Below are 14860 nucleotides of genomic sequence, written 5' to 3'. Positions count from 1 at the left end.
TGACTAATAAATTTGTATTTGATCCCTTTATGGCACATGTCTCAACTGCGGAATTGAAGCATATCAGTAGTGAGGTAATACATTTAGCAGAAATATTTGCTTAGGACCAGTCTCTACAAATACGTCCCAAAATTTCGGGGCTAGAGGCAATGATGTTCCAGCTACCACTTAGCACTTCATGATTTCACAGTGCCGAAAATAATTACCCGGAGCACCACAAGCTCGTTTCCCACTCCACAAGAAGAATACGCCTGGCTCATGACAAGAGATAATGTAGCCTCGTACGGAACAGTCTCCCAAACAGCAGTCGTACCAGAACATTATTTTGACCGTATGTTTGCCGCTCATCTGACCCTGAAGAAACAGTTCATGTCAAGGCTTTGACTAAGCAGAGTGCAAAGCCTTACTGCACGTAATAATCGTGCCATGTGAGGGAAAAAATTGCTTGTACGAGTTTCAGATTTTAAAAAAAGCCACGGCATGCTTACATCTTTTACGACCAGAGCCGTTTTAATTATGTACGTAGATGTAATGAGTGCATATGCAATAGCAGGTAAAAAATGTACCTCATAACAGGGGCCCTACCCATGCACGCTCGCCGGGAGGCGCACCTTGGAAGCATACCAGTTGCAATCCAGATGGTGCGGTCTGAGATCTTTATTGCAGAGTGGCCCGCCATATGACAGCGAAGATACACAGGCTCGTGTTCCAGCGATGAAGCATGTATTACAGAGTGCGCGCGCCCAGGGCCCGTCGAGGGCGGAAAAGGGCGCGCAGTGGTGCGTGTGTGTGTGTAACGTGTAGTGTGGCACAGAGAGGCTGTATCGCACCGCTCCCACGAGAACCCCATTCCTTTCCGGAGCGGGTAGAAGGTAAAAGCCAGTCCACTACGCCGGGGCGCAGGCCTGCGGCAGCGTCCCCGTTCTCTCGCGCACTGTCACCTCGTCAGGCGGGCAGGTTCTTGCGCACAAAGAGGTATTCGCTGAACTGCTGTCCCTCGACACCGCCGCCGTTGGAGGCCATCACCCGGAAGCCGGCGTTCAGCAGCCTCGTGATGGTCTGCAGCGAGTTGAGCTTGCAGTAGCCGTTGAGCGGGAACCGGATCACGTGCTTGGTGTCCTGGTTCCAGGCGACCCCGCTGCGCACGTCCATCAGGGCCTGCGAGATCTCGGGGAAGACGTGCTCGACGAGCGACCGCTCGCCGCTGATGACGATGCGCTCGCCCATCTCGGGGCTGATGTTGAGCGCCAGGCACTGGAAGGCCGAGTCGTGGAAGCGCTCGGCGTCGGGCTCCGAGGGCGCCACCAGGCCGTCGCAGTGGTTGGTCTGGTCGGGTCGCTTGGGCTGCGCCGACGCCGGGCTCAGCGGCGACGTGCTTGTCGTGCTGGCCACGGCGCCGCCCGGCGCCTGCTGCTGGGCGGGGCGCCGCTGCCGTTGGGCGCGCAGCACCTCCAGCTGCCGCGTCAGCGCCGGGATGTCGTAGTAGCGCGCTTCCTCGTAGAGCAGCTCGAGCTCGGCGAAGTTGTCCGGCACGGCCAGCGAGTTGGTGCGCAGGAAGTTGAGCACGTGCCGGAACATCTTGCCGTCCCGGTCGATGAAGTAGTGCTGCTTCAGGCTGTCCAGCACGATCGGAATGCTGCCGTTGAACATGCGCGCCAGCCGAGACTCCGGGTGCCTGCGCACACACAACAAGGGTTCGTCCGTCACGCTCTTGTTACACGACACAGCTTGTTAGTTGCTTTCTCAAAGATGCAAAAATGGCTGCGTCGAACTACATAAAATGAAGGCAACGACCGACCTCTCGCAGTTGTGGTTTCCCTTTAAACACAATGCATGTCGTGAAACGCCAGATATTACCAGCCGCCTTTTCGCATGGCAAGGTAAATCTGGGCTACGCGTGCATATCCCCGGTGCGAAAGACGCCCTTGCTGAGGCAGGCGCTGCGCCATGCCCGAACATGCGTCCACAGTTGCCTGGCGATTACCGAGTACAACACCACGGGGCTTCTTCCTGTGAGGTCATTTCTCTCACGACTCCACGCAGCGGGAAACCAACGTCGTGATATACCGCCATATCGCGATGCGGATCGCTTTAGTTAGACGGCACCGACAGCGATGTTACTTGATGACTTGCCCTATACTCGTTGTTTACGCAAGTGAGCCACGAAAAAAAAAGAAAACGCTGACGGCTTTTGTACCTATATAGTGGTGGCCTGTGTCACTGCGCGGCATTCTCGAGAGAGTCCGAGCAACGCGGGCTCTGCTGTTCCCACGACGCTCGGGGGGGAGGGGGGGGGTGCTCCCTTTCCGAGCAGCGAATTCCGCTACACCGGGAGGGAAGGGCGCGTCGACGATCGCGTAATGAGCGGGTGCATGGGAAGCGCCGCCCTACACAACGCCACTGGACCTGCCATGGGTCCAAATTAACAGGCTCCTATTAATGAGTCGTAGCGGCGATTTATTCTAAAGAAGAAAAGACAAAGACGTCTAAGCTATACGGTGGTCTCGCGAGAATTCGGTATCGCCCCGCTCAGCGCGCGCTGAGCGGGCCTGCTTGCCACTCCTCTGCCGAGGACTACGTCAGAGCCAGACGGTGGCTATTAAACAGGGCTTAAACTTTATCCCCGCAAAAGAGGCATCGAAAAAAGAAAACAGAAGGCGCAAGATAGTTTGCTACACTAGTTTCGCCTGCGACGCGATAAAGCTTAAACGAAAAAGCTTCCAACGCGCAAACGTGAGACTGGGAAGCGCCGACCTTGAGAGAACGGCGACGGCTACCCACGTCGCTTTAAAATGCGAAGGAGCGCATGGGAACGGGGGAAAGGCGACGACGGGCAGGACAGATTGAAGTAGCAGTCGCACGAGCGTTCGCGCACCTAAACGCGTGCATGGGAAGAAAGGGTGGCCATTGCACAGGTCCTGCACACACTTTCACCCATCCAGACTTGTGTTTTCAGAGATTGTAAAGAAGAGCTGTTTTTGCTATACAGACAACGCCGCCCACAGTGGCGGCATCCAGTCTCACCTTGGCGCTCTCGCTTTTCCTTGGCTCAGAAGTCAGGCGTGTCAACCGACAGAAGAACGTGTTTAAAGTGAACGGAGAGATCGGGACCAATGTGAAACTCGGGAGACAATGGCCCCTTGCTGCACTCGTCCTAGCTGCCTGCACTAACATCGTCAAAGACAAGTCTTATGCGAGGACAGCGATTTCGTTTTTGTTACGCTGCACAGGCACACCTCCGAGCGTGAAGATGAGCACGGCAACTTTTGTGCAATTTTATCGTGTCGTTTCATCCGGTCCTTCAGCAGCGCTACGAAAAATGCTTTAAGAGGAAGCTTTAGCTCGGGTGCTAGTATCTAAATACATGTAAAAGGAGAATCCGTTTTTCTCGGCAACAACTGCACCAAATTTGGCGAGGTTTGTTGCATTTAAAAGAAAAATTTTAAATCTAATGACTTGATTTCGAATTTTTTATTTAGACCGTTCATTTTTTATTAGAAAGTGGCAAAAACAGAACATTTTCAGAAAACGAAACTATGAAGTTTACAACTCTGTAACTCAGCAATTAAAAATGATATGGCAATTATGTGAATTGCCTCTTATAGTACACCTAAAGCGGACAAAATTCATATGTTACACATGAATGTCAAAAATTTTGTAATTTGAAAATACAGCTTTTGCAGAACCCTTGTACACAACGTAACAAATTTGTCCGCTTTCAATGATATAGTGGATGCCGTTTACAGAACTGCGCTATCTCTTCTTGGTGCAAAGCTATTAATTTGTATTAATGTTTTTTTTTTCGAACTTTCACATTTTTGAAAATCTTTTTAACAAAATTCAGGCTCTAAATCGAAATTCCGCTTTACAGTCACTAGTATTGAACTTTCTCTTTCAAATACAGCAAATTTCATTGAAATCGGTCCGGGGGTTACCTGAGAAAAACGTTTTTTGCGTTTTGCATGTATTTGAATAGGCCGCGTAGGAGTTGGGCCCGAGCTAAAGCTTCCTCTTAAGGCAGCTACTAAAGTTTATTACGGGACCAAACCAGCTTCAATACGAATAGACCGTAGAGTAGCCTTATCCGCACATTATAGCCAAAATCTTGTCTTATATAACTGTGCAGTGCCGCCGGTGCACTTTGAAACGGTTATGTAGAAGATGTCATTAGATTTCCAGTGCCCTTTTCTTACAACGTCTGCGGAAAACAACTTTTAAAACTGGTAAGAGTTCTCAAGGGAAACTTATTGTTTTCCAGCAACAAGCCATCTTGTTTATTTAATATTGGAAGTTGAATATACACAGCCGAATGTAGCATAGAAATAAATAAACAAATAAATAAATAAAAGAAAAGCCATAGGGCGCCCACGTAGCTGGGAAGAACCAAGGTAATATTGTTTACCGTCGCGTGGAGCAAGTCGGCCTATTTTCTTTTATTTTGCCTAATTATGTAATTAGTTATTATAAGTTAACTAGCTTATCAAATATTATAATCAGAACAATATTGCCAATCTGAAAATTGTAGGCCATCATGAAAAATTGCCGATCCATCTTTCTGTCGCTCATCGCGCGCTACCTTTCGAGCGCTTTTGCGAGCTTCTTTCAGGCTTTGAAAAAAACCTTTTGCAGGCTTCAAAAAAAAAAAAAAAAAAGAAAACTAGTTCACAATTCGCGCGCATATAGATTTTCCACAGAGGCGTAGCGTAAAGGGGGGGGGGGGGCGGGGGCTGCTCCCGTCAGCGCAGGCCTCCTCCTGCTCCATGATATGCCCGTGCGGCGTATACAGGCCGCAGTGGCGAGCGTGAGGCCTGTCGCGCGCGCCCACTCACGGAAATCAGACGAAGCGGCCCCGGTCATCGCGAAAATTCTCGCTTCGCAAGAAGGACGGCTCCGTCCGCCACGAGCGAAGAGGAGGAGCAGCGCAACACTGTCGCGCCTCGGGCGCGTCCCGGGGCGCCGGCCGGGCACGTGGATCCCGCGGCCGGACGGCGAGACCCGCCGAATGGCCGCCATTAATCTCGCCGGGCCGCCGGTGCCCGCGCGCAATTGGACGCCCATTAAGTAATTACCCTGGTGCAAAGCGTTCACAGATGCGGCCGGCCGCAGCACGCATCGCTCGCCCGACCGCGGATGATGATGGCGCGCTTCGCTGCTCCAGAGGAGAGACGTTGGCCCGCGCTGCTGAAGACGACTGGGAAATACGGTTTATATCGGCGCGAGATTTAGACGGGACGAAACGAGTTACACAAGGGACAAGCGTCAAACTTCAACTAGGATATTTACTTCGCAACGATGCCCCCCCCCCCCCCCCCACCCCACCCCCAAAACAGAAACAGTCGCTTCCAGCGGGAATACGCAACAGCGTTGTCACTGCGCACCATTGTCGTCCAACACGGTCACGGCCTCTTCGCACGCCAACAATGCATCGATTTGTTTAGACGGAGCTCCTCTGTTTCTTTTTTTTTTTGGCAGGACTATATACAACGCGATGCAAATATCGCCTATACTTTCGACACAGCTTTGTGCCTGCGCCGCAATGGCCAGAAGAATGCGTGTGTCAGCCAACGCTGGCGAACGAAGTCACCTGTTGCAGTGACTGCGACACCACGTACGAAGGCAGTTCATTGAGTCGGGTGGTAGGGATAAGCACCGACGCAATGGCGTGTGAGACGGCTCAGTATAGAGGTACTTATGAAACTACAACTAGCCGATGAAAGCAACTTACTGTACCCGATAAGCGAAATTGGTCACTGTACGCAGGCGCGGAACTCAAAATTTGATTCGTTACTTTTGCATGCAGGTCGACAGCACGCGCTAACTTCATGTTCACTAGATTGAAGAAAGGAGTGGGGATGGAGGAGGTCTTCTTTGGCGACTTCAGACGGGCTTGGCGTACGTGGCATCTGAGTATCTATCTAATCCCCTTGGTAGAAAAAAGAAAAGAAAAAGAAACGGCCCCTTCGTGTCTCCAGAGCACCGCACAGTGAGTCGCATACGTAGGTCTCAACAAGACAAGAGGCGAGAATGAGTCGCAGGGTTGATGACATGAACGGTAAGGGCGCGATTAGCACCAATATGGTAACGAATTAACCACACTGCACCACAGAGTTCACTATTCCAGTAATCAGCTCATCTGGCCTCTTGGTCGGCTGAGAAAAAGAAGAAAAAAGAAAGTATGTAAAGAAAAGTTGATGCGAAAGGATTCAACGTGCACGTAAATGCATGTAAAAGAAAGAAAGAAAGAAAGGAAGAACGGAAACACTCAACATGAATACAAATAAGAAAAAAAAATAGAGGGTCCGGCAAGAAAATTAAGGTCTGATCACGGGACGAAGAAAATAATGCGAATAATGCAAGAACATGACGCAATTATGCAACATTGCATCACATTTAAAGCCTCGATTTCTGTACATATAGATACACATACCGTGTATACGCCGACGTTGTCTTTCTTCGCGTCGACTTTGGTTGAATCGCATTTTATTAATACAATTTCTCACCGTAACGCTTCTTGCCCTGTTAGTTGGGACAAAACTATGTATAATATATGCAGCGCGACAAGACGAACTATTTTAAATTCTGTCCTTCACACCTTCCTGGAGTGTAGGGAGGCCGAAGCTGAGAGAAAAACATTTTCCTCTTGCATATTGCTAATCTGTCCCTCTTCACCCCGCTATGTTTCTTGGCCAAGAACCGCTCTTTACCACTAAAGCTGTCCTCGGTTTTTTTATTGATGTTATCCTACATGTTATAAGTACATTACATTCGTAGCGCATCCTGTTTCCTGAGGACGCCACTGTGATAATTTTGTTACATAGCACATGCCTCCATGCCCTTGTGTTTCCAGGGCCCTAACGAGGCAGTAGTGCTCTAGCCGATTCAATCATCTGACATGTTTTCTACATTGTATCGTTCTTTCGCAATGGATTTTAATGATCATAGTACACGTCATTTGCCATCAACATAATCTTATTACATATAAATTTTACGCACTTTAGAGCGACTGTTTTTAAGGCCCCTTTACAGACACGTCACATCAACGTCATAAAACTCATAAGTACAATGCGAACTCATCACCACGGACCTGGCGCTCTTTGGCCATACCTGGTCCTTGTGCCAAGAAACGCCCCACATTCCTTCAGATTTTAAATTCTGGGGCTTTACGTGCCAAAGAATGAAGAAGGCGATCGTATTATGAGGTACGCCGTAATGTAGGACTCCGGATCAATCTTGAATACCTGGGCTTCTTCAGCGTGCGTCTAGAGCACGGTACACGCGAGCACATATTGAGAGCAGATGTTGACGAAACGCCTCTTCTGTGGTAAACGCGTCTGTCGACGTTTAACTAATTGCGCCCTTTCAAAGTTTAGTTTAGGCCTCGCCTTCGAGACGCGAAGCTGCGCTTGCCGCACGGCGAGGACGGCGGCAGCGCGGGGACGACAGCCGGCGCCCGCAGCGACGGCTCGTGAGCGCGTGATGATGGGAGAGAGATTGACCGCGCCCCTTCGCGGCTTTGGAGAGCGGACCGGGCGCCTCGTCGTCGATCGTTTGAACCGCTCAATTGCCGCGCTGGCACGACCCTGCCCGAGGCGCCTGGCCCGAATCTCAGGATGTCAAGGCTGTGCATATCGGCTACGGGAAGCCGCGCGAAAGATCACTTCGAGTTTACCAGGGCTCAGTTCGGCTCCTATTAAGCACCTCCTCCCGGACGCGCAATGTGCGAAGCGGATAAAGCTGTTCGGGCTGTTGAAGTGACGTCGAGTGGAGACGAAACGACACCGAATGGAGACAAAACGACGCTAAATATACGATGTATGTCTGCCCGACGAATACAGCTTTAAAAGGCTACCGAAGAGAAACACTATAGGCCAGTTAAGAGATTGCTCTTTTAAAAAATGAAAGGTCCAGCTGTTTTTATTCGGCGCAATGAGGTGAATTATTAACGGAACAAAATGAAGGCTACAGCTCCCATTTCTTAAAGTATCATTCCTGGACGCACAACGCGTATTTGCGCTCTACTTCGTCCCATCGCAAGTTCCATTCTGGAGCACGGAGTAGGAGCGATCCGGGGAAGGACAACGACTGGCTCGACCGCCGGGACACGGCTGCCACGCTGAGACGCAAACTGCCCCCGCGACCGGACGCGCGATGTCGGCGGCGCGTGAAGGAGAAGCGACGCGGTACGCGCGCGAGCGATCACGAGGCTTTCGGAGCGCCGCGGCTGATTGCAGCCTTTCGAGCGATGGGCGGTCGCCGCTCACGCGACTGCTGCTCGGGCGCCCGGCACGCAGCGTCCGCTCGATCCGCAACGACTGAACCACGGCGGCGCGCTCGAAGCAGCAGCCACGTGGGAGCCCGCCTCCCAAGCGTTCTTCGGCGCGCTGGCGCGCACTGGCGCGTGGCGTCAGCGCGTCGACTTCGCGCATGGGTGATAAAGAGGCTGCTATGTCGCGCCAGGAGTGGGCGCCGCACGGGTGCACGCATAAATCGGCGATCGCGCGGGAAACGAATTCGACCTAAACGGTTGCGTCGCGGCGATCGCGCATATAGCGTAGAATCGAGCTTTTCCTGCGTTCGACGATGGGACGACGGAAATTCGACGGAAATACGTTCGACGCGATTTGTGCTGAATAACTCCTGCGAAAATCCGAACCAAGGAGAATGGCTTTTTCTTCTTTTTTTAACGAGAGAGAACGTTTGAAGGCCAGCCAGATTCCGCTCCTGAACTAAGTTTGCGTAACTTTCACGTGCACACTGACTTGCCCTTTCGTTGCACTACAAAAAAGCCGTCTCGTAATTATTTCCCCCCTGCGTTTCTTTTTTAAAACGACTGGCTTTCTTTAGTTCTTTTTGGTCGTTTCTTGCGGTTGGTCGGTGGTGGTCGATGGTCGTACTCAGCAAAGAAAACGTTCGTTCGTCTGTTCGTGCTATTCGCTTATACTGACAAGCATAGTCGATGGTTTCTGCACATTTTTTTCTTCACACGCTGCACTGTACGTCCTACGTACTTAGGTCGATAGGAGGTGCCACATATGAGCGTGCAGCAAGCCGTCACAAGAATAAAGGCTGCGCACGCCACTAGAGCTGTCGTTGGAGCCTTGCGCGATGGTGAAGCACTCCATGCTGTGTTTAGTTTAAGACGAGCACTGTAGGCGAGATAGCAACACTGGTACGTGGCGCGTAGTCAGATCCGGGTGCCTCGTACGACTACGTGACGGTGTGACCAGAACTGCCGTGTTCTGGATCCCAGCAGTGTTCTAAATATGAGCGGAACATACGGCGAAAGGTGACCTAAGGTGACTGAAATAATTCCGGAACAGCTTCTGTCTCACTCCGGTCCCCGATGTCAGTTTGGTACAAAAAAATTTCGGACAAATTAATTAAGTAAATAAATAAAAATGATTTTCCTTTTCTATTAGGGATGAACACGTTCCAATGCACCCAATTTCCTTGGCTTTCGCAAGTGATTTCTAGTTCATTAAAACGTGTCCAAATGTTCGTTTTACCCGTTACCGATTTATATTACGCGCAGATTTTATATTCGCGCTGAACTGAAAGCACTCCCATCTTTCCTTGCTCCTTTTTCATAGTTCCGAGGTCAGCTTCTCTGCAGTACAGGTTTTCCTTCACGCTAACGTCCTTTATACAAACTCCAAATCAGCTAGCAGAAAACGCAGTGCGCCTGGGGTCGACGAGCGCAGCCGACTACATCGCGTAAGCGACCGCTTCACTGCGTATAATTTGCGTCCAAGACGCGCGCAACACAACCGCGGTGAAGGGAAACGTAGAATGCCGAGGTACGGAGGCCTACCAAACAGAAAAAGAACAAAGTAATAAAAGAACTCCAAATGGGAGAATATTATTCTTGCCAATAAATTTATTTCTTGACTGCATTGCGCGAGAGGTGAGAAGAAAAAAAACAACAACGAAGAATAAAGTTCTTACGAACAGACGGTTCAACGATGCCGGTCGTTACGACGGCTCTGTGAAAGCATTGTGAAATGCGGACCACGTCTGGGGGGTAGCTGTGCCCACGGTAGGGCACGGTCCAGTGACAGCGGCGTTGGTATACTGCACGGCGTGTATGGTGGTGTCAACCAGAAACGGTGGCGCCGGTACAGTCCGCCGGAAGGAAACGCGGGCCGGGGGTTTCGCGCACCTCGCGGTCCCAGCCCGCCGCGGGATCAAAGCAGCGGCGCCGGTGGAGACGCCCCGCGGAGACTTCCCCTAATCCGGTCCCGGCGACGGCCGCTCTCGCCTGCGGCCATCCGAGCTGCGCCGCTGTTAATGAATGCGGTCGCCGCCTGCCTCCGCGGCTCGCCCCGGGGGTTGCCGAGTTCGAGGGGCTGCCGCCGCTCTTCACGTTTTTTTTTTTTTTTTTTTGCCTCGTGTTAACGCAGAGTGGCCGCACACACGGCATGCGGGTTCGCCCCGGAGCGACCAAACGCCGGCAAGCGTTGTTCGGTACTTTCGCATTTTCTTTTTCGCTTCAGGCCAGCAGCGGCAAAGCTATTCATTGATAATTCTCGGGCGGCGCTGAACTCTGCCCGATGATCGCTCGTTTGTCAAAGCCGCCTCAAACGTTCTCCCTCGCGAACGCGTAATCGAACTCATCTGTCGGGACGAAACTGACCAGAGGCTCGCCCCCCCCCCCCTCCCCTGCGCCTCAGCGAACGCTCGTGGCCACGTCAACCGCCGATTGCCTGTCATAGGAGTAGAAAACGAGGCAAAAACAGTAAAATCTCTCTCTCTCTCTCTTTCCAAAGAGGGCTGCGTTCTGCGCCTTTGTTTTTTGTGTCCCCGAACTGTAGCTGTCATAGCTTTCTCTCTCTACGCGTTTCGCAGTTCTTGTCCGTTTCGCACTTCTGGGACTGTCGCCACGGCTGTTACAATTGCACTGTTTATTTGATCTTGCTGATAGCATTCCTGTGCGTGTGTACGCTTTGTTTGTTTCGCTTATTTACGGAGGAAGATTGATAGACAGGCCGAAGGGAAAACAGTGAAAAAAAAAAAAAAGGGAGCACATTGCGCATGACGTAATTTAAGGAACTGAAACCAAGAGCCCCCTTTTTTTTTTCGAGATATAATTTTCCAATATGTGGGACAGAATACATGGGCGTTCCAGTTGCTTTTGTGCTTCAATGCATAAAAGCGCGTTTTGTTAAAAAAGGTAAGTGGCCCAACAGCGCATTGTTACGGCGAGTTTGACAGCTCAAGTCTCGAATCTTGTGTCATTCGGGAAATTCATTGCAAGCGGATACTCCTGACAAACTTATCGGCTACAATTCGTAAATTACAATAGGTGCCGTAGAATAATTAATTAAGAATCCAGTTAGTGAATTTATGTTAATTAGTTGCATATTTGTTTCGAATGCCCGTTTCACTGAACAAGCAGCTCAAGGACTAGAAATAGGTAATGCGCAACAGGCCATCCTTTAAATATTCCATAGAACCTAAAAATGATCACCCCGTATGAAAGCACGTACTTGGTGAGTGTCTCCAGCGACGAGGTGTAGATTGTGCCACCGACATCGATGTGCACGGGTGCCGTGTATCGCGACGCCGCGGCGACGCAAGGAATGCCGGAGATCTTGGGACTGAAGTTGGTGTCCGGCGAGGCGGACAGCATCAGCTTCGGGTCCATCCAACTCCTGCACGCCGAGGACAAGCACAAATTGATCACACAAAGGGAGCATGCACAGACGTCCATCATATGCACTCATTAGCAACTAGAATAATCGCGCGATGTTACAGCGTTATAAATTTGTTGTTTTCCGATAACAAATTTTTTGACGTTTTTTTTTTCCTTTTTTCCAGAGACGGTGTCTTCAAATGGATTTGAAACGGCGTACTTTCGTACAACGCACGCCGGAGTTGTGGTAAAGGGACCTGCCAGGCGGCAAAACTGACCAGCGCCCCATAATTAACAGCTGTGCAGAATTACCTGTACGTTGCCAAAAAATATGCAGACAAGCATAGGCTTCCTATACGCGTTTCAGTTGGCCGAACATTGTTATATAACTCAGGCCAGCTGGGTTTGTTAAACAGCGCGAGGAAATCGACACCTCTGCAAGGTTCTAACTGACTGCACATGCTTATCGCGGCAGGACCTTTGCAGAACATTAGCCCCCATATTTATGTGTCACCTAAACCGCTAACTGAGAGTCAGACCAACCTGCCTACACGTTTGTTCGACGCAAGAGCCGCCCGCAGTCGGGGGCATTGCCAGTGCAGTATGAAGGCGCAACTTGCAGCATTAAGTCCTTGACACGCAGTTTCTCATGCAATGAACACAACTGTTCATGCTTGCATGCTTCTATCGGAGGGGTACGTGCGCTGCAACAGCAGCCTCGGTGTTCGAACCCGCAGTGTGTCTTTCTCCGCACACCTCTTGCTCCAGTAGTGAAGCCAACCTCCAGGCAGATTACTGGCACCGAGCGGGGGCAAACAAGAACAGCTCCACAGACAGTTCCCACCTGCTCCGACAGCAGTTGCCGAGGCTTTGGGGGATGGAGATATATTTAGAGGCTCTGTATCCGGGTGGGGACAGGTGTAACCTTGTTACAAAGGAACGTTTGTGAGACCAACATTTCATTCATGTTCTGAAATATTAATTCTGTCATCCTTCTCTGTCAATCATTCAGCCTCCTCCTAACTAGCTCTACTGCTTGTTTATTAATCTAAAATACCATCCCCACCAATCATCGGTTCAGAAGACAGCGAAGGCACTTTTGTGGTTTCTGAGAATGTCTGGCTTGTACGAGCGGCTTTGACTCTAGTACTGTCCGTGCATGTCTCTATAAACCCTCTCTTTTCGCTTTCTTCTCATTCTCTTTTCCCTCAGTGTAGAGTAGCCGAAAGAACTCTTGACTGGTTAACATCTCTGCTTTCTCTCTCTCTCTCTCTCTCTCCGTCCTTGGCAGCTTTTAAATACAATTCCTATTTGGACCTATGCGCTTGCCTCGTGCACTGGGGCTGAAGGGAATTACAATGTATTAAGATATCATCCATCATTTTCCCGGCGGCAAATATCACCAGAACTGCCAAACTTTCGCCTTTAGCATTTAGTACTCAATCACCGAGTCCTAGCCTGAAAAAGTAAATGACTCCCCTTGGAGAAGCCGAAAAAAAGAAAGGCATTTCATTTATGACGCCCTCTTAAGCCGCCCTGTAGAAGTCTAATGTTTGTTTATATGGCGGCGGCGCCAACGCCACGGTCTACTACACTACATTCCAATTACTACACACCGGTGGAGTATAGCAATTGAGAATAACTAAGGAGCGTGAGGGCACTGGCCCCGACCAATCGCAGCACGGCATCAGAAGGCGGCGGGGGAGGGACAGCGAAATGAGGTCAATGGATGAGGGAGCCGACGGTGAGGCATATCTGGTGAAAATGGACGGATCGCGGAATTAAAAATTCGCTGTAAACAAGAAAAAAGTTACCAGTGGGCAACCTAGGGTCTCAATCTGGCTAAGATGGCTTTGAAATATCCACTGCTTTGACAACTAGGTCACAACGTGGATATTTTGTTAATTCTTATTTTTTAATACGTGGAAAGCAAACACAGACGTAAACAAAGCACCACGCGCACATCCACTTCACAAGCGTTCGAAGCTGGACTAGTCTGTTTTCGTTCAACACGGCCAAACAGAACATACGACGGAACAAAACATACAAACAGGGTTATAGGCGCGCTAAACAACTGATTTTTACTCGTAGCCATACAGTACAGATAAGATAGAGGTGGCAAGTCTTCAGACACAAACGGCCGACCGGCAAGTATCGCGTTTTTCCAGTGCGGGTCTTCCGAGCAACTCTATTAACGATTAATAATAATGGCTCCATTAATCAAGGGGCTCAAGATAAGCTGGCGCTGCCGATTTTTTCCTTTAACAGGTAACGTGATGCCGCATCGGCACTGTGGCTATAGGAGGTCACAAAGTAAGTGATCAAACTGTCGCTCAAGATTAGCCGCGTTTGTTATCGTTATGACGCAACCATCCGAATATAAATTTTTGTAAATTGGATGACTCAACAGAGCAGTTAGGAGCTGCTCTTGCAGGCTTTATTATTATTATTATTCTTTACTGCTAGCTTTTATATGTATATATATATATATATATATATATATATATATATAAAAGCTAGCAGTAATACGCTATATATACAGTGCCAGCAAAAGTGTGTTTCGCTATAACCTACACGAATTCGTTATAACAGAACATTCATTAAATTAAAGCGGGGGCAACCAAGTTTTATGTATAATACTTTGTATCCGACACTTCGTTATTTCTTCTTTCCTCATATTGAGGTCAGACTAAACATTTTCTTTATCTCCCTCTCCGCTGGAAGTACCTACAGATGTATCCGCTAACCGCTGTACTTATTCAGATCCCACTGTCATGAAGCCAGCGCCAGCATGAATTACATACGGCGAGAGCGCGCCAAAGCCAAGTGGATTACTGGATATGAGCAAGCAAGCGATTAACACAAAGTACACTAATATTACTGACCGTTGCTGAGAATAATGTATGCACGATTTAGGTAAGCGTGGATTCTCTCGTCACCTCATTTGTGATAACCTGTTCTTTAGTTTTTTTAGCTTAATCTCTTCTTACACCTGATGTTCGACGACTTGCATTGCTTTCTCGATTTAATAATTTTATTTGCTTGCTGTAGACGGCTATGTGACGTTTCTAGTTGTTTATGCAGCACGTATCATTCGCAAATCATTATTTGGCAAGGATTACATGTACTACGTATACGTTTCAGGCTGATTTGTCTAATTATAGAAGTATCTTGTGTCTTACATACATGAACGCACATTTTAGTCGCATCCCCTACTGTCGTCGGTTT

At 49.5% G+C, this 14860-nt stretch overlaps 1 protein-coding gene across 2 annotated transcripts in view; it reads right to left on the bottom strand.

Annotated features, from left to right (window-relative positions):
- Positions 1-639: 639 nt before the first annotated feature.
- The window catches only part of twz (BTB/POZ domain-containing protein twz), a 117489-nt gene continuing 103268 nt past the window's right edge, over positions 640-14860 (bottom strand). For both annotated transcript variants that reach the window (XM_075673472.1, XM_075673471.1), the window contains exons 3-4: positions 11487-11651; positions 640-1675 (exon numbers count right to left, since the gene is read on the bottom strand). In XM_075673472.1, the coding sequence (XP_075529587.1) occupies positions 946-1675; positions 11487-11651 (895 nt within the window). In that variant the 3' untranslated portion in view covers positions 640-945. The remainder of the gene's footprint in view (positions 1676-11486; positions 11652-14860) is intronic.

Source organism: Dermacentor variabilis, chromosome 1, assembly GCF_050947875.1.
Source record: "Dermacentor variabilis isolate Ectoservices chromosome 1, ASM5094787v1, whole genome shotgun sequence".
Taxonomy (NCBI): Eukaryota; Metazoa; Arthropoda; class Arachnida; order Ixodida; family Ixodidae; genus Dermacentor; species Dermacentor variabilis.
This window is presented reverse-complemented; position numbering and strand designations above follow the sequence as displayed.